The sequence below is a fragment of the Dysidea avara genome, chromosome 1 (genome assembly GCF_963678975.1).
Source record: "Dysidea avara chromosome 1, odDysAvar1.4, whole genome shotgun sequence".
In the NCBI taxonomy this organism is placed as follows: Eukaryota; Metazoa; Porifera; class Demospongiae; order Dictyoceratida; family Dysideidae; genus Dysidea; species Dysidea avara.
This window is the reverse complement of record NC_089272.1, coordinates 47673471-47694819: the sequence shown is the minus strand read 5'-3', so window position 1 is coordinate 47694819 and position 21349 is coordinate 47673471. Positions and strand designations below refer to the sequence as shown.

The following is a 21349-nucleotide window of genomic DNA, read 5'->3' as shown; positions in this document are numbered from 1 at the left end:
AAAACTAAACATATTTAGTGAGAGGAAGCTACAGCCACATATATACCAGGTATTTACCATACTGTGTTCTATAATGTCTGGTGTGGTTGCCTGCTTTATGAGTTGGTTGGTGACAACGGTACACAGTGTTGTCCTACCATACTTGTATTTGTGGATTGTAATAGTGCTATCAGGCCATGTATGCCAATCTAGACTATCCGCTGAATTTAAGCACGTCACACACAATACATGTACCAGCATATAATGTGCAGTGGGAAATAAAACTAACGACGTGATGTGTCTGAAATTCATAGGTTAAAAAATGAAATTAAATTTTAAGAGGGACCCCTGTGCAGTTAAGAGTGTATTATGTAAGTGAATCATGATTCCATTCCTCATATAACAATGATATATACTATACCACTCACATCATGTTTGACTTGTTTCTTTGATGCTACTTCACAGTAATCAGCTTCTGGTTGCTATGGAGACAAACAGAAACGCATGCAGCAATTACAAAAACATTGGGAAAAGTAACTATTTTATAAAGACATGTGTATCAGGACACACATCAATGGTATCAATTGTGTACATATTAACCTTCAGACCCTTAAAATTAGAACATCCCTCTAACAAAAAAAAAATGACCCAGCCTGTCCAGAGGGTATTACTGTACTCATACTCACTATATTTTCCTTCTTGTAGTTTACCACAAATGCATCAGTGCTATTGGGGGAGTCAGGACTATCTCTACTTGAGTTGGAATTACCAGTACTACAGTATAGTAAACACAATACCATCATTGTAAATGTACTGTAATACAGTAGACCCTCATTATCCAAAACTGGAAAAGAATGTTCTATTACAGTATTCTGAGTACAAGTGTATGTTCTATTAGAGTATTTCAACAAGACCTGTATGGGTTTCAGTTATCCAAACAATTCACTTACTTTACCATTTTTACCATTGCCTGAGATACGTTGGGGTTTGGATAACTGAGAGTCTACTGTACTCTATTTAGCTTGGGTATAAATACAGTGAAACCTGTCTTAGTGGCCACCTGTTAATACGGGTTTCCCCAATTAAGGAAAATTTGAAATCCCTAAGTGAAGAATGTGCACACTTATCCATCTGTCTAGCCTACCTATTAAAGTCAAAAGGTGACAGGCTCCACTGTATCTATGTAGTACATTCACACATGAATCTACACATACAGTACATACACACAGTGTATCAACACAGAATTGTTTGCATTCCAATAACCGTATCATATTTACATGAACACTTAAAACACAAATCAACTCACTCAGTCTTATCATTGCCAGTTGTCATGGGCTTCATAGAACCACCTGTATAGAGATGGCATGTGAAATTGATGACCTAATATGGCACGCATTACGGTGACCTTTTAATGAAGAGTATTTAGTGATGTGCAATAATATCGATAGTGTGATAATTGTATCACAGTGGTTCATTATCGTGATATGATAATAGCTTGTGATTATCGTGAGCACCGATCTTACCTTGCCGGAATTACTCGAACAATTAAAGCATTCATTTGTTTATTCAATTATGTTGTTTTCTGGGATTGAATACTTTGCTGTATTTTGGCAGGACATGTATACAGGATGTGCATTTACCCGTATTCATAGAAAATAAGTAAAATTAGTGCTACATTATGCATCTTATCATTTGGATTTACTATCGTGATAACTATCGTATCGTGATGCAATTATCGTGATTAATCGATATAGTTGCAAACTTATTATTGCACATCACTAAGAGTATTACACATTACTGCTCACATACATACAATAGAGGCTTGGCTTAGTTTAAGACTCGTCTGTATATTGATAGCTAGCTATCTTCAATTACTCTAATACAAATATCAAGGGCTAAAATAAATCAAATAAACAAACAAGTGGGGCTGGATAACCAAGGTGTCTACTCTAAATACAGCAGGTGTCCTATGTGTGCAGTGCACACATGCACTATTTCTCACTTCTTTTCTTGGTGCAATAAGCACACAGAAGACATGCACAACAAGTACACTTGATGGCACAAGGGATCAGTGCTAGTTTTCTCCTTTTCCTGTATCTACACCAGCACACACACAATATGATGAGTACTATCAGTCCTACACAGGTGAGTGCTCCAATGACAGCACCGACAATAGATCCTGTATCATCATCGTCATCATCTGGCCTGCTGGGCTCTGTAAAAGTGAAGACAAAAATAGTGTGTGCAGCTGTAGTGATTCACATCACAAAGTAATGAAAGTAATATCGATGTGTAATTGTTTACAACAACTAGAAATCAAAATATATGTGACAGTCTCAGCAAAAACCCGACTTGTTCGCACAAGCGTGTGTATTGAGAAAAACCAAGATTTTAAAAAAAATTCATGAAATTGCACATGCTACAAAGAAAAATATGTTTTTTATCTGGCCATTGCTTGGAGTGGGAAGACTCAAATCAATTAAAACTATATACCATCTTATTTTACAGTAAAGAGTTTTTGTTTTGTTTCTGTAGCCCCCATGGTATGCATGTCGTGTGTGTTTGTTTACAATGTTATAATGTAACAAGATTGTTCCATCTTCAACTAAACCGCCTTTATACCCATATATGCAAGTGACTACAGGGCTACCACTATATCTTGGCTGATGTGCTAATCCATGGTGGACACTTTAAGCCAAATTGCAATGCTGTAGACTAATGCAAACAAAAGTTAAGGCTACAAATGTAAGCGCTTGTAGTTTATTGTCAGCATAGTTGCTGTACAATTTGGCTATTTTGCTTTTCCTACTGTCTAGTGCTATAATTCCAAATCTACTCACCACAGAAAACTTTGGTGATCCATTCCTTGGACACTGTAGATAATGCTGAGAAAATAAAAGGTTGTGTGAACAATTCGGGTTTTTGGCTGAGATGGTCACATATGTATTTGTAGCAGCCTAAAAATTACTGTTAACAATAACTATTAATATTTTAATCCACCTCATCAATGTATAACAATAAAAAACCTTTTTGTAACAATAGGAGAAATTCTCTCCACTGCTAATGCAAAATTCAACTGATTTATTCACAGTAAAATGCTAAGTCAAGAAAGGACAGTTACAAGTCTATGTATACATATAAGTCTTTTAAAAATCTGCAGGAGACCTGTAACAATCTGTAGCAAGTCATTCAAAATAAGTTAAACAGTTTTAGAATAATTAATCCAAATATGTGACCCAGTCTGGGAAAATCAGTCTTATCAACTATTTAAAAGTATCGAGAAACGCCGGTTTTAGTGTGTTGTAGCTTGCCAATGGTTGAAGCTATGTGTACCAAATTTTCACACGTTTTATACCAATTCTTTACCTTCCAGAGGGTCCACTGTGCAAGTAACCAACAGCTAAGTTTCCCACCATTTTTGGATAGTTTTTAAACCAAGGTTGACTGTATCAGGTGAGCTCCAAAAGGGGAGGGAGGTGGGGACCTAGAAGGAGGGCAATAGGCTGAAAAATTGACAAGGAAGGCATAGGGATGAATTGGGCCACGTTATGGGCTATTCAGGTCTTAAAACTGGCTAAAATGAAAACAATTTGCAGCACAGGTATTTACTCAATACCACAGAGCTGTACATTATAGTTAAAGCACTGCCACATGTGTGTATGGAAAATATAGTACGAGGGGGTGTGTCGAGAGGCCAATACAGCATGAGTTGTAGCCGAGTGCTGTATTTGCCTCGAGACACCCCCGACTGCTGTATTTTTCATACACACAAGCATAGGCGGTGCTTTAAGTGTTATATTGTACTTCCTGGACGTCTGGCTCGGAACAATTTTCTCTAGTACTCAAACTTCTGCGATTTTCGGTGATAAGGATATCAGTAAGTGTTTAAATAATCTATTTCTAGTCGTAGAATGAGCTAATAGGATTAGTTTGGTTAGTTTTAGCGATTTATAATGTCACGCACGTGATCAATCGTGTTGTCTTAGTGGAGTCGTGTTTAAATAGCTTCGTGATCAGATGATCAGTAAGTGTTTATACAATCTATTTCTAGCCATAGGACAAACTCGTAGGATTAGTTTGGTTGGTTTTAGCGATTTACAGTGTGTTGTTTACGTAAAATCCCTTAAATAAATTCTCTGCATATTTGCCCAAGTGTGCTATATTTGCCCAATTAAACAGATAACTGTACTGTATGACTCATACAGTACAGTTATGCAGCTAATTAGTACTGTATGGACAATGATATGTGGCATCGCTTTGATCCTCCCATGCAAAGTACAATATAACCACATACAGCCATCCCCAGGCTGACCAGAGCTCCATTAAGGCCCGACACCACATGTACGGATTGCCACTTGGCTTGGGAAAAGCAGCCAGCAAAACCAGAGTACTCAAGTCTAGCTTAATTTGGTTGTTAAATTAGATAGTTTATTCATGTAGCTTTGTGTTCTTGGTGAAAAATCCAATCTGCTGATATGGTCGATAATCCCAGATTCACTCAAATATTGGATATGATCATTGTGAAAATATACCCACAACCTAGCCACAACAATTCATGCGTCATTTGTAAAGTGACCTGTAGCCACTTACATGTACTTAAGGTCAACAAAGTTTGGCCCAATAAACAAAACAGAAGAGACACTACTAATTATGAATCAAAGCTGCAAGTGGTTGTTACCATATAAATATCTGTATTCCACTAATAAGTACTGTAATGACCATCATGTACTGTATGCAACGTACCACAGACTTTAGGTGTTAAACCTTTCTTCAAAAATAGCTATAATACATAATAAGCATTGAGCATGCAATATCAAGTTTTGTGGAATTTGTAAAACAATAAAAACGTTATCCCTACACACTGCACAGTATATGTGCACATACATCCACACAGTATGTACACTACATAGTGCTTACGAGAAGCAGGCATGGTAGGGCTTGGTCCTGGAGTTGTAATGGTAGCAGTAGTAGTAATAGTGCGTTGTACATCTGGTACAACATTAGTGTAAGTTTCTTGGTCCAGTGTATCTACTCCTGATACCACCGTAATATTGATGTCGCATGCTTGAGTGGTCTCAATGGTAATGGGATCATTAAGGTTGTTCACAATTTTTGCTGATTCATTGCCACACATATAATTGGCAGTACATCTCACAGGTGGTACAGATGATGCAGTAATACAGGATATAGTGATCATCCCTACACCTGGTGTAGGCTCACCTCCTTGTATGTACCTTGTGACTACAGGTGAGCACATAAAACATATGAACCAATTATATGCATACAGTGTAATGCAAATAATCTCTTTATCCCTTACTGCTCTGTACAGATTTGTAAGAGGTCAGTTCAGATAAATAAGGATGTAAATATCCCAACTTACCTACATCAGATTGTCTGAATTCTCCCATTCCAGCACTGTTAATAGCTGCTACACTGAGTGAGTATTTTGTGTATCTTTCTCTAGTAATGTTTGGACCAAACACAGTAAAGATATCAACCATGGTAGTATTAGCTGGAACATTTGTGGTAGCTTGTGATGATTCATTAATATATAATGTCAAATTGTATTCCTCTACTTCGGTCATGGTAGATTCCAATCGTGGAGCCTGTATAACAAATTGAAAATATTGATGCTATGCAGTGGATTTGACTGTACATACATAAAGGTATATATTATCATAACACTGTGGTATGTACATGTATAGTACATACACTAAACGGACCATTGGTTATCAGAACCCCAATGATCTCAGGGCAATGGTAAAAGTATTCAGATAAGTGAATTATTTAAATAACTGAACTCATACATTTATGTTGAAAAGAACAAACACTAGTACTCAAAATACTCTAATAGAACAATAACTTCCAATTTCGGATAAACAAGGTCAGATAACTGAGGGTCTACTGTATGTAGGATGACAGAAGTACAGTAAGGTCACTGTAACACATGGTGAATATTAGGATATAGAGTATTAATGTAAAATAGCTCATGTGGACAAACCTGTGTATATTGTGTGATAATGACAAAGTTTTCATTGTACTGTCGCTATAAAGAGTTGGATAGCTATAGAGCTACAGTATGCTGCTACTAGCGTACTACAAACATAGCAGTGTAGTTTAATCTTCTGGTTATGATGAAGATATGGCCCTTTTATTGGCCTTAGAACAAGGTCTTTAGTAACGCTAACATATTTTAGGAAGCTAATCCTACCGTAGTATTTTGGAATGTTGGTGATCAACTGGTTTACAGCAAACCTAGCTGTCTTATATATATTCATGTATTTAAGTATTTATGAACAAATCTCAGGTCATTTCAGAGATGAAAATTTTAATGATTTTTGCAAGGTCTTGACGTTTTTCCTATGAATGCAGCAGTTTCTAGCTAGCTATATTTACTATCTAATCAAAAACAGCCAAGCTGTAAAAAGGTGCGGCCCCTAAAAGGCCATGGTGAAAAAAGATGTGAAATCCAAGGTGGCGGCCAAGAAATGGCTGTGATGGTAGGTTAATGGTAAAAATTTTAATAACAACAATTCAGGTGAATTTGTGTTTTTCACATCTTTTTTTCACCATGGCCTTTTAGGGGCTGCACCTTTTTTTACAGCTTGGCTGTTTTTGATTAGATATCACTTCTTTTTGTATTTGTATATCCCAAAGCCGGCCTATGGCCAGCTTTGGGGCTTTTTTAACCTATCCTTTTTCTTTACGACAGGAAGAATAAAAAGACAAAGCAGATTTTTAATACCTCATGCCTAATCCATGTCTTAATGGTGGAAACTGTGTAAATATCACTGGTGGCTACATGTGTGATTGTGCAGCAGAATTTACCGGTGTTAACTGTACTACAGATATTGATGATTGTGATCCTGATCCTTGTGATAATAATGGAACTCGTATTGATGAAGTTAATGGCTACACGTGCAATTGTAGAGCAGGATTTACTGCATCAGCAATTTCTAGCTCAATTTTAGCTGTGATTTGATTGTTGCTAATATCAAGAGACAGGAAAGATGATATACATCTCAAATGCATTGGCAATTTTCTTGATTCCTAATTCTTGTATATTACAATTGTTTAAAAGCAAATGTTGGAGAGATGGATTGTTTTTGATAGTAGATGCAATTGCAACAGCAGCTTCATCAACTATTTCATTGCAAGAAATATCCAAGCACTTCAACATTGATAGCTTCACTACACTTAAAGTAATCTTCATAAGGCGAAGTCCAGATAACTTACAATTTGATAGATTCAAATGTTGTAACATATTATTGCTCTCAATAACATCTGATATATCATCTGCCAAGCATTGACCATTCGCAGTGCTGCTTAGATCTAAATGCCTTAAACAACCAAATAGTTTTAGGGGTAGCACAATTTTGCTAAATGACTGTAGTTCAAACACACAATGATTCAATAATAAAATTAATGTGTTATGATTTTGTTGCGATGAAATACTTCATCCAGTTCAATGGCAGCCATTTTGACTATAAAACTGTAACTAACATCAAAATAAGACAAACACATTTTATTTTGTAAGGCTTTGAAAACTGCAACAAGGCTAGCAGCATTGATTTAGCAATGAGACATGTTGAGATGCCTCAGTTTTACATTTGCTCTAATTACTTGCACTAAAGTGTCTAGTGCATTTACAATTGTATTCCCACTGATCTTTAGGTGACAGTATTTGATTCAATATTGACATACTGTAGTATGCTTATCTTGATAAACCCATTCAAAAGTTGAAGAAATCCAGAATCTGATAAGTAGAAATACGATAAATCAATGTATTCTAACTGTGAGTGATCAACAATTGATGCTATGATACCTTCTGTAGAAGGTGTGATGATGTTTGAGCTCAAATTCAGGCATTTCAATGTAGATTTGTGTCTAGCAGCTGAAAGTATAATTGAATGGTCTTAAGCAGTTGTGAAGGTGCAACTCCCTTATTGCATGATTACTATAAATAACATCTCCAATCTTTGTGGCTGCCTGTTGTGTGATGCAGTTGTTGCCGAGGTTAAGGTAAACTAAAGAATTGATTTTTACCAATGCATCAGCTATTGCTACAACCGCATAATCTCGTAAACTGCAATCATTTAAATTTAAATGTTCCAACATGTTATTGCTGATAATTGAAGCTATTTCACCAGCAGATATATTGTCTATTGTATTAAAACTCATATCCAAATACTATACAACATTGGAATACCTATAGACATATCAAATTATACTTTAGAAGAAACTAGACTGTTATCTTTACTTGCTTCAGTTCAAAATATTATTTTCTTGCAACATTTATGCTTAAATTCAACTAAGATTACTACACAATTAGCAGAGGCAGTAGCAGGAATTCTTTGCATTAGTTATAAATATATGAACTATCTCAGTTTGCAAAAATGTGAATTGTCAGCATCTCAAATAAAAATTATTGCTAAAGCGCTTTAAAAAGTGTCCAGTCTTGCTGAACTCACTACAAGGTGATTTGTTTGTAGCTGAACTCTCTACAGGGTGATTTGCTTGTAACTGAATTCCCTATATTGTGTATAGTTTCTAGCTGATCTCACTACAGGGTGATTTATTTGTAGCTGAACTCTCTACACAATGATTTGTTCTAGCTGATATCTCTACAGGATGGTTTCTTTGTCACTGAATTCTCTACAAGGTGACTTGTTTCTAGCTGATCTCTCTAAAAGGTTACTTCATCTAGCTGATCTCTCTACAGGTTGATTTGTTTGCAGCTGAATTCTCTACAGGGTGGTTTGTTTGTAGCTGAACTCTCTACAATGTGATTTCCTCAAGTTGATCTCTCTACACTGAGGGTGACTTGTATCTAGCTGAACTATCCATAGGATGATCTGCTTGTAGCTGAAATCTCTACAGGGTGATTTGTTTCTAGCTGATCTCTCTATAGGGTAACTTGTTTCTAGCTGAACTCTCTACAGAGTGGGTTCTTTGTAGCTGAACTTTCTACAAGGTGCATGACTTCTTCTAGCTCATCTCTCTATAGGGTGACCTGATCTCTCTGTAGGGTAACTTTTATTTAGCTGGACTGTGATTTGTTTGTAGCTGAACTCTCTACAGGATGGTTTCTTTGTAGCTGAACTCTCTACAAGGTGACTTCCTCTAGCTAATCTCTCTACAGGTTGATTTGTTTGTAGCTGAACTCTCTACAGGGTGATTTGTTTACAGCTGAACTCTCTACAGGGTGATTTGGTTCTAGCTGAACCCTCTACAGGATGGTTTCTTTGTCACCGAACTCTCTACAAGGTGACTTCCTCAAGCTGATCTCTCTACACTGAGGGTGACTTGTATCTAGCTGAACTATCTACAGGATGATCTGCTTGTAGCTGAAATCTCTACAGGGTGACTTGTTTCTAGCTGATCTCTCTATAGGGTAACTTGTTTCTAGCTGAACTATCTACAGAGTGGGTTCTTTGTAGCTGAACTTTCTACAAGGTGACTTCCTCTAGCTAATCTCTCTACAGGTTGATTTGTTTGTAGCTGAACTCTCTACAGGGTGATTTGTTTACAGCTGAACTCTCTACAGGGTGATTTGTTTCTAGCTGAACCCTCTACAGGATGGTTTCTTTGTCACCGAACTCTCTACAAGGTGACTTCCTCAAGCTGATCTCTCTACACTGAGGGTGACTTGTATCTAGCTGAACTATCTACAGGATGATCTGCTTGTAGCTGAAATCTCTACAGGGTGACTTGTTTCTAGCTGATCTCTCTATAGGATAACTTGTTTCTAGCTGAACTATCTACAGAGTGGGTTCTTTGTAGCTGAACTTTCTACAAGGTGCATGACTTCTTCTACCTGATCCCTCTATAGGGTAACTTTTATTTAGCTGAACTGTGATTTTTTTGTAGCTGAACTCTCTACAGGGTTCCTTGCTTCTAGCTGATCTCTCTAGACGGTGACTTCTACTAGCTGATCTCTCTACAGGGTGACTTGTATAGCTGAACTCTCTACAGGGTGATCTGTTCATAGCTGAACTCTCTACAGGCTGATTTGTTTGTAGCTGAAATCTCTTGTTTCAAACTGATCTCACTGTAGGGTAACTTGTCTGTAGCTGAACTCTCTACAGAGTGATTTTTTTTTGTAGCTGAACTCTATATAGGGTGATTTGTTTTGTACCTGAACTTTCCACAGGGTGATTTGTTTGTAGTTGATCTCTCTACAGGGTTTCTTTGCAACTGAGATCTCTACAGGGTGACTTCTTCTAACTGAGCTCTCTCTTGTTTCTAGCTGATCTCTCTACAGAGTAACTTGTTTCTATAGCTGAACTCTTTACAGGGTGGTTTTGTGGTTGCTGAACTCTCTACACGAAAGTGACTTGTTTGTAGCAAACTTCTCTACAGAGTGACTTGTTTGTAACTGAGCATTGTATAAACTATAAAGTGACTTGTCTGTAGCTGAGCTCTCTACAGGGTTCCTTGTTTGCAGCTGATCTCTATAGGGTAACTTGTTTGTATAGATGAACTCTCTACACAGTAGTTTCTTTGTAGCTGAACTCTCTCCACAGTGACTTGTTTATACCTGAATTCTCTATAGAACTCTCTACAGGGTGCATGACTTGTTTATAGCTGAACTCTCTTCAGTGCGACTTGTAATGTTCTGAATCACTACAGCAATATATTTGTAGATGAACTCTCTATAGGGTGACTTGCTTTCTTGCTGAACTGGCTATAAGATTAACTGTTTGCAGCTGAACTCCCTACAGAATAACTTGTAATGTAATAGACTTCTATAATGGAGTAAATAAATTAGCCGAATGCTCTATTAGGGTGACTGTTCTATTAGAATATCTCGATCTCGCATTTGCTACATGGAGTTGGCTTTCGAATCATAACTCAGTGGTTTGTAATCCGATTCTTCTGTACTACTGCAAGGACTTTCTATGAAGATTATTCCAGCTATATACTGATTTTCGGCTCATTGCTCTAAGCGGTTTGGCTATAGTAGGCATAATAACTAATAATATTTTATTCATAAAAATCGATAGCGTAATTGTGACACAGGTTGGGTTTTGTGTCATATCTCCGTGGTCTTTATCTCGATTCCTTTCAAACCATCAAACGGCACTCCTACAATGGTTACTCCATCTACATAGCAATTTTCAACTCATTCCATGAAGTGGTTTACCCTGTAGGCGTGACAACAAATCAATCTTGTTTACACAAATAATCACTCATAACTCCTGAACCATTCATCAGATTTGCACCAAAGTTGATGCTAGGATTAGCCTTTGGACTCCCTTTCTGTGTGCCAAATTTCAAGGAGATCGGAGTACGCGTTTGTGTTTAATAACAATTTTTGCAAGCGTGCGAAAACACAAAGAAAAAAAACGAAAAAAAATTGAAACTTTGGCAGCTCGTATCTCGGAAATGGTTGGAGCGATTTCCTTCAAATTTGGAATGTAGGCTCCCCTGGCTGGCGGGCAACTTTGTAGCAAGTTTGGTGCCAATCGGATAAGGGATCACCAAGATACAAAGGTGTGAAAATGACGTTTTCTTTCTTCCTTTCAATATACTCACGGTGTGGCGCGCCGGCTTCTTGGGCTGCACGACACACTATTGTGTGTCTTGATTCAGACTTAAAGATTTGTGAATTCGTAAATATTTATGTTGTTTATCATTAAAAATGAAAGTACTTAATAGTAGGTATCAAGACACAGTCATACAGCTAAAGGAGCCAGTGCGTGTTATTGAAAGGAAGAACAATAATACAATTTTCATGCATACATACATATATTTCTGTGTTGTCTTTTTGAAATAAGATGATTTTTTACTGTAGAAATGACCTCTACTTTTAGTATACAGTCGACATACAAACCTTTAGAAAAATTACTTCAAGCATTTCAAAGATGTGAGCCTTCAAAAATTAGCTTAATTTCTTTGTGATTTTTTGCATACTTACAAAATCAGTGATAAATTGCAAACCTGTTGTTAAAATTTGGCACACGTAAGGCAGCTTTAAAGGCAATTTTCAACAATAAGTTAAGTTGAAATCATACAGAATGATAGTACTGTAAAGCAGGGGACCACAAAGAAGTAGGCGTGGCCCACGGGATAACATCACCTAAAACCCAGTCTCAATTTTCCCTGACGACGAGGCAGCACTGGTTAGGTAAAACTAAGCCCAAACAAGTTTTCAAGTCAACCCGAAACACTTTCAACAAGTTGCTAAGGAATTTAAATATATATATATATATATCTGTAGTATAATATGTTAATACAACATCTCGTCTCACACTTGGAAGTAGTAACAGCAATTTCTAATGTTTTACACCATTATTAGTACTGGTAAGTAATTCCTTGTGATTAGCATGCTGAAGAAGTATGCACATGTGTTGCAGAATACAATCTATTTGAAAATTGGTCCAACAATCCATAGCAACTGTTGCTAGGCAACAAAATTTAAAGCTGACCTAGTTATAGGCCTTTTGGCAGTTGCTTAGCAACCGTTGCTATGGTGTCAAAATCGTTTCTAAAATCAGTAGTGGTTACCTAGCAACAGTTGCTAGCCAACGATGTTGTTGCTATGTAACAGGTAATGGTTACTATGGTACCAGTAGTTGTCAAGTCGGACATGCCTAACTGGTAAAACAACTAAACACTATCAAGAATTTTTAGCCAATCAGATGCGTATATCAAGTGTACAAGTGATATACTGATTCTATTGGCTAGTTTGCTTTAGTATATCAAAAATATACCACAAGCTGCTATTGGAGTTTTTGTACAGGACACGATATTGATGTTGTATTAGTATATGTTATACTACAGATATCATGGTATTCGAAATATATACCAAAAGATATACAAACTTAGAAAAGATGTTATAATGCAAGGCGAAGCCTCGCACTATGGCACCCTTTTTTAAATATGTATATCTTTTGGTATATATTTCGAATACCATTATATCTGTAGTATAATATGTTAATACAACATCTCGTCTTCCACTTGGAAGCAGTAACAGCAATTTCTCAAATTTTTACACCATTATTAGTACTGGTAAGTAATTCCTTGTGATCAGCATGCTGAAGGAGTATGCACATGTGTTGCAGCCTGCAATCTTCTTGAAAATTGGTCCAACAATCCGTAGCAACTGTTGCTAGGCAACAAAATTTATATCTGACCTAGTTATATACCTTTTGGCAGTTGCTTAGCAACCGTTGCTATGGTGTCAAAATCATTTTTAGAATTAGTGGTGGTTGCATAGCAACGGTTGCTAGGCAACAGTGTTGTTGCTAAGTAACAGTATCAGCAGTTGCTTAGCAACCATTGCTATGGTGTCAAAATAGCAACCGTTGCTATGGTGTCAAAGCATTTTGACAAGTGCCTTTTGGCATACCCCAGTACATACAGTGCATTCTTCATGGACTTACCAGTGTCTTCCTTTGTGTCCCATTCATCTTTGCTGATAGCGAAAAGTGTCGATTTGGCGGTAGCATGTGATAGCTTCCTTTTGTAACAGAAATTGTCTGTATTTTTCGTAGTGGCTATTTTGATAGCAGAGTTGCTTTTCAAAGAGTTCTTGATTTGTACTGCTGTGTAACAGGCTGAACATAGCCGACAAAGAAGCGTAATGGATACTTTACATTTCAGACGATAATTGATATAACTGGGGGCGCGGCACCATTTCTTTCGGTACGCATGGATTGCAGAGGTGCTTTTCGAACAGTTCTTGATTCGAAATGCTGCGTAACACATTGAACATAGCTGACAATGAAGTGTAATGGATACTTCACTTTTTAGACGATAATTGGGGTGCGCGTTGCTATTTCAGATGCGGTATGCATGGGTTCAGTAACAAAAAAAAGTTAACAAACACGTACACAGAAAAAGTTGGAATTCTCAACTAGAGTAGGGACCTAAGCACATCCATAAAAAGTACTGAAACAAGCTGGAATAGTGCACGATATTAAATCACAGTAAAACAATAAGAAGTGTTATATCCTTACTGTGCTCAAGATACCATAATGGAAATGTACAGTAGGGATATAACACTTCTTATTGTTTTACTGTGATTTAATATCGTGCACTACTCCAGCTTGTTTCAGTACATTTTAGCGACGTGCTATGGTCCCTACTCTAGTTGAAAATTCCAAATTTTTTTTGTACTTGTACAATTAAAGGTCACAAAGTTATTAATGAAAAATAACACTGATATGTTGTCGCGCTTTCAAGACAAACCACTTATAACAAGAAGCTGAAAATTGGTATGTGTATGGGTTAGCTATTAAAGCTGAAACCTTTGGTAGTTTGAAATTGAACTAAAGACTATGAAAATACAACACAAAAATCAACAGTATGTAACAATTACAAGATCAAGATTTGCTACTACAAACAATTACTTGCTACACCTCAGACAAACCGCTCAGGGGAACAAGTTGAAAATCACTGTACAGTTTGTCTATACAATATATACAACAAAACTATAACTCACCATCCATGATGCACTGATGTTCGGTGTTCCATTATTAAACTCCAAGCTCAGCTGAACATCAGTAGGAGGTAAAGGTACTGTAACAAACACCAATACATTGTTAGGCATACACAGGCAAGGCTGTCTGTATACAACAGCATCATTTATAGTTGTAATGTCCACACCCTATCGTGATGTTGCAATAGGTGAGTGCAAATAAATGCAATAACCAAAGTAAAGCACTTCAAAGCATAAAAAGAACAACCCTATATGTGACTGGCTGAGCAAAAACCAGCCGTTTTTGCACATTTCCTGGATTCCATTTTATTGCATCCCTGTAAGCTATAGTAACAAAACAGTGGACAGCCAAAGTTTCAGTCTTTTGTGATAAATGGTCTTGGAGTTATAGCGATTGACAGTTGGAACAGGAATGAACTTGATTTGTACAGCAACTATACGGTATATAAATTACAGACGCTTGGATAATTGATCATAACTTACGATTGAAACAAGCTATGAAGATGGGACTTGGCTCAATCTGACTGCTGCTACTGTTATTAACTGTAAGCAACATTATTCATTATTTGCACTTTGTTAATAGACCAGCTTGTGCAGCTAAATTTTCTAGTGAACTACACCGCTGTCGTCTTGTGATTACAGTGGAGAGTCAATTATGGGGGACAGTTGCTTGTATAACTGAAACATAATATCAAATAACCATTTGTTTACACATAGAGATTTGCTACTCTTAACCCTTAAAGCCGAACACAATTATTAATAAAAGTGCACTGAAAATGCATATACCGATATTTTGGCCGTAATGCGTGATTGTAAACAAAGCGCTGTAACTTCCATACAGTAAGTGCTAAGGCTACACAATTTGTACCATTCTATCTGTGATGTAATAAGGAACAAAACAGTACCTAGGGTTTCACCCTTTGGCGAAAGCATAAGGCCAAAACTCGCTGTGAATACAAGCTGCCACAAAACGCAAAAACGACTCATTACATACCTTCAGAAAACGGTTGATAACTTCTTCACAATGTGTCCTATGAAGTTCTGGTAAGAACCATTCGATTCTCCATTCAATGACAAATCACACCTTATAAAGCTCATGTGAGTCAAACATTTTTATAAACGCAATGCGTGTGAAGTAACAGGAAATACAGTCATCTTTCTTCGTGGCGTCATAACAAGTAAGCGATTGTTGTTACAACAATATTGATACTGGTCTAAGTAAAGTAGCTCAATGAATAAACTTTCCATTGTTATAAGGTTTTCAGTTAATATCATTAGACAAGCTCGGCTGTGTTGGCTATTTAGAAGCCATTCTTTAAGCATGCGTTACTTATAATATTTGTGCATTTTACGTGTTTTAAAAAATGGCCAATATATCGGCCTATGTGGCTTTAAGGGTTAATAGAAGAAGGAACGTTTGAGGATAAACAGCTCTCCTTGTACTGCTAAAGAGAGCATAGTCTGGCTAGTAGCCATGCAGTTACGTTATACTTTGTAGAGGAATAGGGAAACTATGCATCTTCAGGTGTGAAATAAAAGGTGTGAAATAAAACATGCTATTTCAAGAAACTTTGTGTGCTAAGCTACAAAAGTACAAAAACTGTTTAGGTGATAGATTGTATATGTAGTAGCTACACTAGTGGAGATTATAAAATACGTGTACTTCAATAAGTATGCCAGCTGTAACAAATGGGCGTTGTACTTCTAATTAGTTCAGAACCTACATAAGACCTCAATACACTACTAGACTATCAAAATTTCAGCTCATCTAATGTTACTAAATTACTATTAGGAACAAAGCGCACACAACACAACACAACTCTTACCTGTTGGCATGGTCATCATCTCAGTACTATTAGGTGTTCCATCTCCAGCATTGTTGTAAGGAGTTACAGTGATATTGTAATTGGTATTGGGATTGAGTCCAATAAAAGTGTACATGTCTGCACTAGTTATGTTCATATCATTAAAATCTAGTCCTGATATCATCACTCTGTACATCACTGATCCACACACATTATCGGGATCATATTCTGGTATAGCCCATGATATAGTGATAGTGGTCATTCCAATATGTGTAACTGTGATTGTGGGAACAGGTGGTGCATCTGAAAAAATAAATAAAGCAAGTACAAGGAAAAATTAGGAAAAATAAGGAAAAAGGAAAAATTATTAAGTACAAGGAAAGCAAGCAAGGAAAGCAAGCAAGTAAGTAAGTACGTACAAGGAAGTACAGTACAAGGAAAACGTAAGCAAGTACAAGGAAAACAAGTAAGCAAGTACAAGAAAAAATTAGGAATTTTAAGTAGGGCTGAGCGATACTACCGTTTTAGCGAATATCGCCATATTTTGAAAGTATCGATATCGCGATATTTTGTTATTAACTATCGTGATACCATCCCTGTACATTACTGTCATTAAAAATACATTTGTTATGCAGTACTAGGGTAAGAATCCTTGTAAATGATAAAGTCCACCCATCTGGTTTCCCCTGCAGAGAGGTGTGAACACCATAACAACCTCAAAGCATGTGTTACAATAACTGTTACTGTAAACAAGGATGATAGTGGCTAGTTTGTTATCACCTATAAGGACTTCCTGCAGGAATGCTGAGCAATATGCTATGTAGCACCAGCTATGATTGACTTATTTGTCAGTATCGTGAACTATTCAGTATCGTGAACAGTGGCTTTAGTATCGATCGTGATACTAAAATGGCAGTATCGTTCAGCCCTAATTTTAAGGGATCATAGGGGAAAAAAAGTTCGGGAAAAGGGAGGTCGCCTACACATGTAGTGGACATTTAATCCCTACTTCACTCTATACCATGACTGAATTAGGGATTAAATGTTCACAAGTATATCCATAGGTGTAGGCGATCTCCCTTGTTTCCCAACTTTTTTTCTATGATCCCCATCAAACTTAAAGTTCCTAATTTTTCCTTATGCTTGTTTGTTTACTTTTTAATAACATTATTAGGACTGGTGAACCCACGCTTACTGCATCAAAATAGAGGACAGCGCCAGAGTTAGTTTTCATCTGAACATGTGTCCCAGCTATCAATAACTGACTTGAAGTGAAGTGGCCATTATGCTTTATTTTCAGCTATGTTCGGCCCATTTCACGGTGTTACTAATGAAGAACAGTAGGAGAGTGCCTTTGCAATCAATCCAGTCACCATGGAGAATACAGATGATTTCCACTTACAAATGTAAGTAGGGAAGCCATCCACTACCACAAATCAATGCCTCAAGCTGTTAGCAAAACAAGTGGGACAAAGTGTAAGTCCATGATATGTGCATTGTATGTACTGCGGTATGCCAAAAGGCACATCTTGGGATGAAGCAACGTCGAACAGTGAAAAAATCAAGCTCATAATAGCCTTAGCTGTTATTAAGTTACGCTTGCCTGGCAGTTAGTTAGTAGAAAATTCTATTGAAAAAATAATATTTTATATCTCATGGCAATCTATTGGAAGCATTTAGGGTCATACTGATGGAATTTTAAGCTGGGTTATACCAAACCAATACTGCCAAGGCACCAGGATCCAAGGCACCAGGATGGTATTGTGAAGCTGGTTTTTTTTGTTTTGTTTTGTTTTTTTGGCCAGAAAATCCTGAGCCTCCATGATCCCTAATATACAGTACTACCGTAATGTATGATAAAATATACCACTTTAGCGTGGGCATTCAAAAGTACCGTTCAGAGTTTAATTCACATATTGCCTGGGCAAAATCATGGGAAAGTGGTTTGCCAATGATTTTGATGATACCCAGCCAAAGAAACAGTGCACTTTGACTCATTGTATTGAGCGACATAGAGCTTTGTATTGTGTGACTCATTTTTGTAGTGGTTACTAAGCTGAGTATATTTGCTAAGATAGACTAGTTGGTTGTTAGTAAAGGATAATGAAGGCACAAATAATTCTTTGGGCGATCGTGGATGTGTATTTCTACCCACCACGTATCAGCCTTTGAACAGACCATGGAACAGCAAAGCTACTATTGCTACATTGAAATAGTAACTTACAGTCCTAAGTACTTAACTTAATACAATAACTTACTTACTGTCCCAATAACGAAGTTAGTTGGCTTAACTTAGTACAAAAATAACAATATAAACTCCATCCCACAATCGCAAGTTTTCTAACATTGCGTGTTGAAGTATAGTAACGCATTAATGGCATTTTAACGTATGGATAATGTTCTGATGGCTATTAGCCCACGCTATTAAAACCACGATCGATCTTCAGATGCTACTGTATAAAACAAATGGGATAAGTTCCCTTTAGTTTTTTTCACCTATTAGGTGAGTGCGCCCCCAAGTGCCACAGAACCACTGCTACCTTGGCTGATCACCTCACTTAATTTCTGCTTAATAAATGAAATTTCTAGTAACGTTTATAATTTCACAGATCTACCAACAGAAGTACTAGATTGGAAGTCCTCAAAAAAAAAAAGTCCATTCTATTAGAGTATTACAATACTATTAATATCAAATAGTGAATTAAATCATGCAATGAAATACATTTATAAGTCTGTCTTCAATAATCATCATTGTATCTACATAGAAAAGAAGAAACGTGAGTAAAAACAAACCTCATAATCAGCCATAGGCTGGTTTTGGGGCCTTATAAAGTACAAAAAGAAGTGAAATCCACACAAAAACAGTCAAGCTATGAAAAAATGTTGTGGCCATAAAAGCCTGGGTGAAAAAAGTTGTGAAATCAAAGGTGGTGTCCAAGAAATGGTTGCAATGATGTCAATGCTAATAAATTTTAACAATATGCCACACCATTTTTTCATAGCTTGGCTGATTTTGTGTGGATATCACTTATACCACGGCTGCTTGGTATTTGCTGCTTATATGCACCCGCGGCACTCAGGCTTTGAGTGTATATATCAGCAAATCCCTCACCGTTGTGATATAACTATTAAATAATTAGTGCATTAATGAATGTTCTGAAATTCAAATGTTTGTCCGTTTGGGAACAAACTCATAACATTCGAATCCTGATCGATACAACAAAGATATGATATAGCCAATCAGTTATATAGATGGTTGCACGATAGTAGTAGTAGCGCTGCTTAATATAATGATGATGTGGGGGAGGCCAGACATATGGTATTAGGTATTTAATTAAGGTATGTGTTGATGGTTTAGTGGTGGTCATAAGCCAACCTCAAAGTAAACTGTGAGGTTTTAAGGTTTCTGTGCACTTGTAGCAGTAGTAAAATGGACTTAAAACCTAGTTATCATGGGTAACTTTTATTTGTGGTATACATTCAACTAAAGTTTAGGAGTATATCAAGACACACGGTAGTGTGTCGTGCGGCCCAAGTAGCCGGCGCGCCACACCGTGAGTATTTTTACAGGAAGAAAGTAAACGCAATTTTCACACCTTTGTAGCTCCGTCATTCCTTATCCGATTGAAACCAAAGTTCCTACAGAAGTGCCGGCTAGGTCGGGGAGTCCACATTCCAAATTTGAAGAAAATCGCTCCAGCCTTTTCCGAGATACAAGCGGCCAAAGTTTGGTTTTTTTTCTCTTCGTTTTCTTCTTCTACTTCTTTTCGCACACTTTGCAAAACCCGCCATAAAACGCGAATTCGTGCTCCAATCAGGCTGAAATTTGGTACACTTAAAGGGCTCATTAAAGCAAATCTCAGTACCAAGTTTGGTAGGAATCCGATGAACATTCACGGAGTTATGACCAATTATTTGCGTAAAATAAGGTCGAAGGTCTGTCATGCCCACAGGGTAAACTGCTTGAAGGAATGAGCTGAAAATCGCTATGTAGATGGAGTAACTATCGTAGGAGTGCCTTTTTGTGGTTTGAAAGGAACCCAGTTAAAGGCCATCGAGATATGACACAAAACCCAACCTGTGTCACAATTACGCGATCGACTTATGAAAAAAAAACTATTAGTTTTCACGCCTACCAGGCAAACCGCTTAGAGCAGTGAGCTGAAAATCGGTGTGTAGCTGGAATAATTATCATAGAAATTCCTTGTAGTAGTACAGAAGAATCCGATTATAAACCACTGAGTTATGATTCCAAAGCCAACTACGTGTAGCATATGCGAGATCGAGATACTCTAATAGAACAGTCACTCTAATAGAGCATTCAGCTACGTATATAACTTACTCCATTACAGAATTATATGACATTGCAAGTTATTCTGTAGGGAGTTCAGCCTCAAACAGTTAATCTTAGACAATTCAGCTACAAGCAAGTCACCCTGTAGAGAGTTCAGCTACAAATATGTTACTGTAGAGATTCAGAACATTATAAGTCACACTGAAGAGAATTCAGCTATAAACAAGTCACCTTGTAGAGACAACACGTCACTCTGTAGAGAATTCAGCTACAAACAAGTCACTGCATAAAGGGTTCAGCTACAAAATAGCTACCCAGCAGAGAGTTCATCTAGATCAGCTACAAACAAGTTACTTTATGCAATGTTCAGTTACAAGTAAGTCACTCTGTAGAGACTTCAGCTACAAACAAGTCACTCTGTAGTACAAACAAGTCACCGTGTAGCTGGAGAGTTCAGCAACCAATCAAAAAAACCACTCTGTAAAGAGTTCAGCTATACAAACATGTTATAACTCTATAGAGAAAGTTATAACTTTATAGAGAGATCAGCTAGAAACAATTAGTCATCCAGTAGAGAGATCAGCTACAAGTCATCACCTTAGAGAGTTTAGTTACAAAGGAACCACCATGTAGAGAGTTCAGCTGCAAACATATCACCCTGTAGAGAGTGCAGCTATGAACAGATCATCCTGTAGAGAGATCAGCTAGAAGGATCACCTTGTAGAGAGTTCAACTACAAAGAAACCACCATGTAGAGAGTTCAGCTGCAAAGAAATCACCCTGTAGAAAATTCAGCCACAAACAAATTGCCCTGTAGAAAGATCA

At 37.1% G+C, this 21349-nt stretch overlaps 1 protein-coding gene across 2 annotated transcripts in view; it reads right to left on the bottom strand.

Moving 5' to 3' along the window:
- The window catches only part of LOC136266061 (protein sidekick-1-like), a 71993-nt gene that overhangs the window by 9920 nt on the left and 40724 nt on the right, over positions 1-21349 (bottom strand). For both annotated transcript variants that reach the window (XM_066061024.1, XM_066061029.1), the window contains exons 4-11: positions 16252-16533; positions 14429-14505; positions 5360-5585; positions 4897-5220; positions 1982-2194; positions 1286-1328; positions 666-753; positions 408-461 (exon numbers count right to left, since the gene is read on the bottom strand). In XM_066061024.1, coding sequence (XP_065917096.1) covers positions 408-461; positions 666-753; positions 1286-1328; positions 1982-2194; positions 4897-5220; positions 5360-5585; positions 14429-14505; positions 16252-16533 — 1307 coding nt within the window. The remainder of the gene's footprint in view (positions 1-407; positions 462-665; positions 754-1285; positions 1329-1981; positions 2195-4896; positions 5221-5359; positions 5586-14428; positions 14506-16251; positions 16534-21349) is intronic.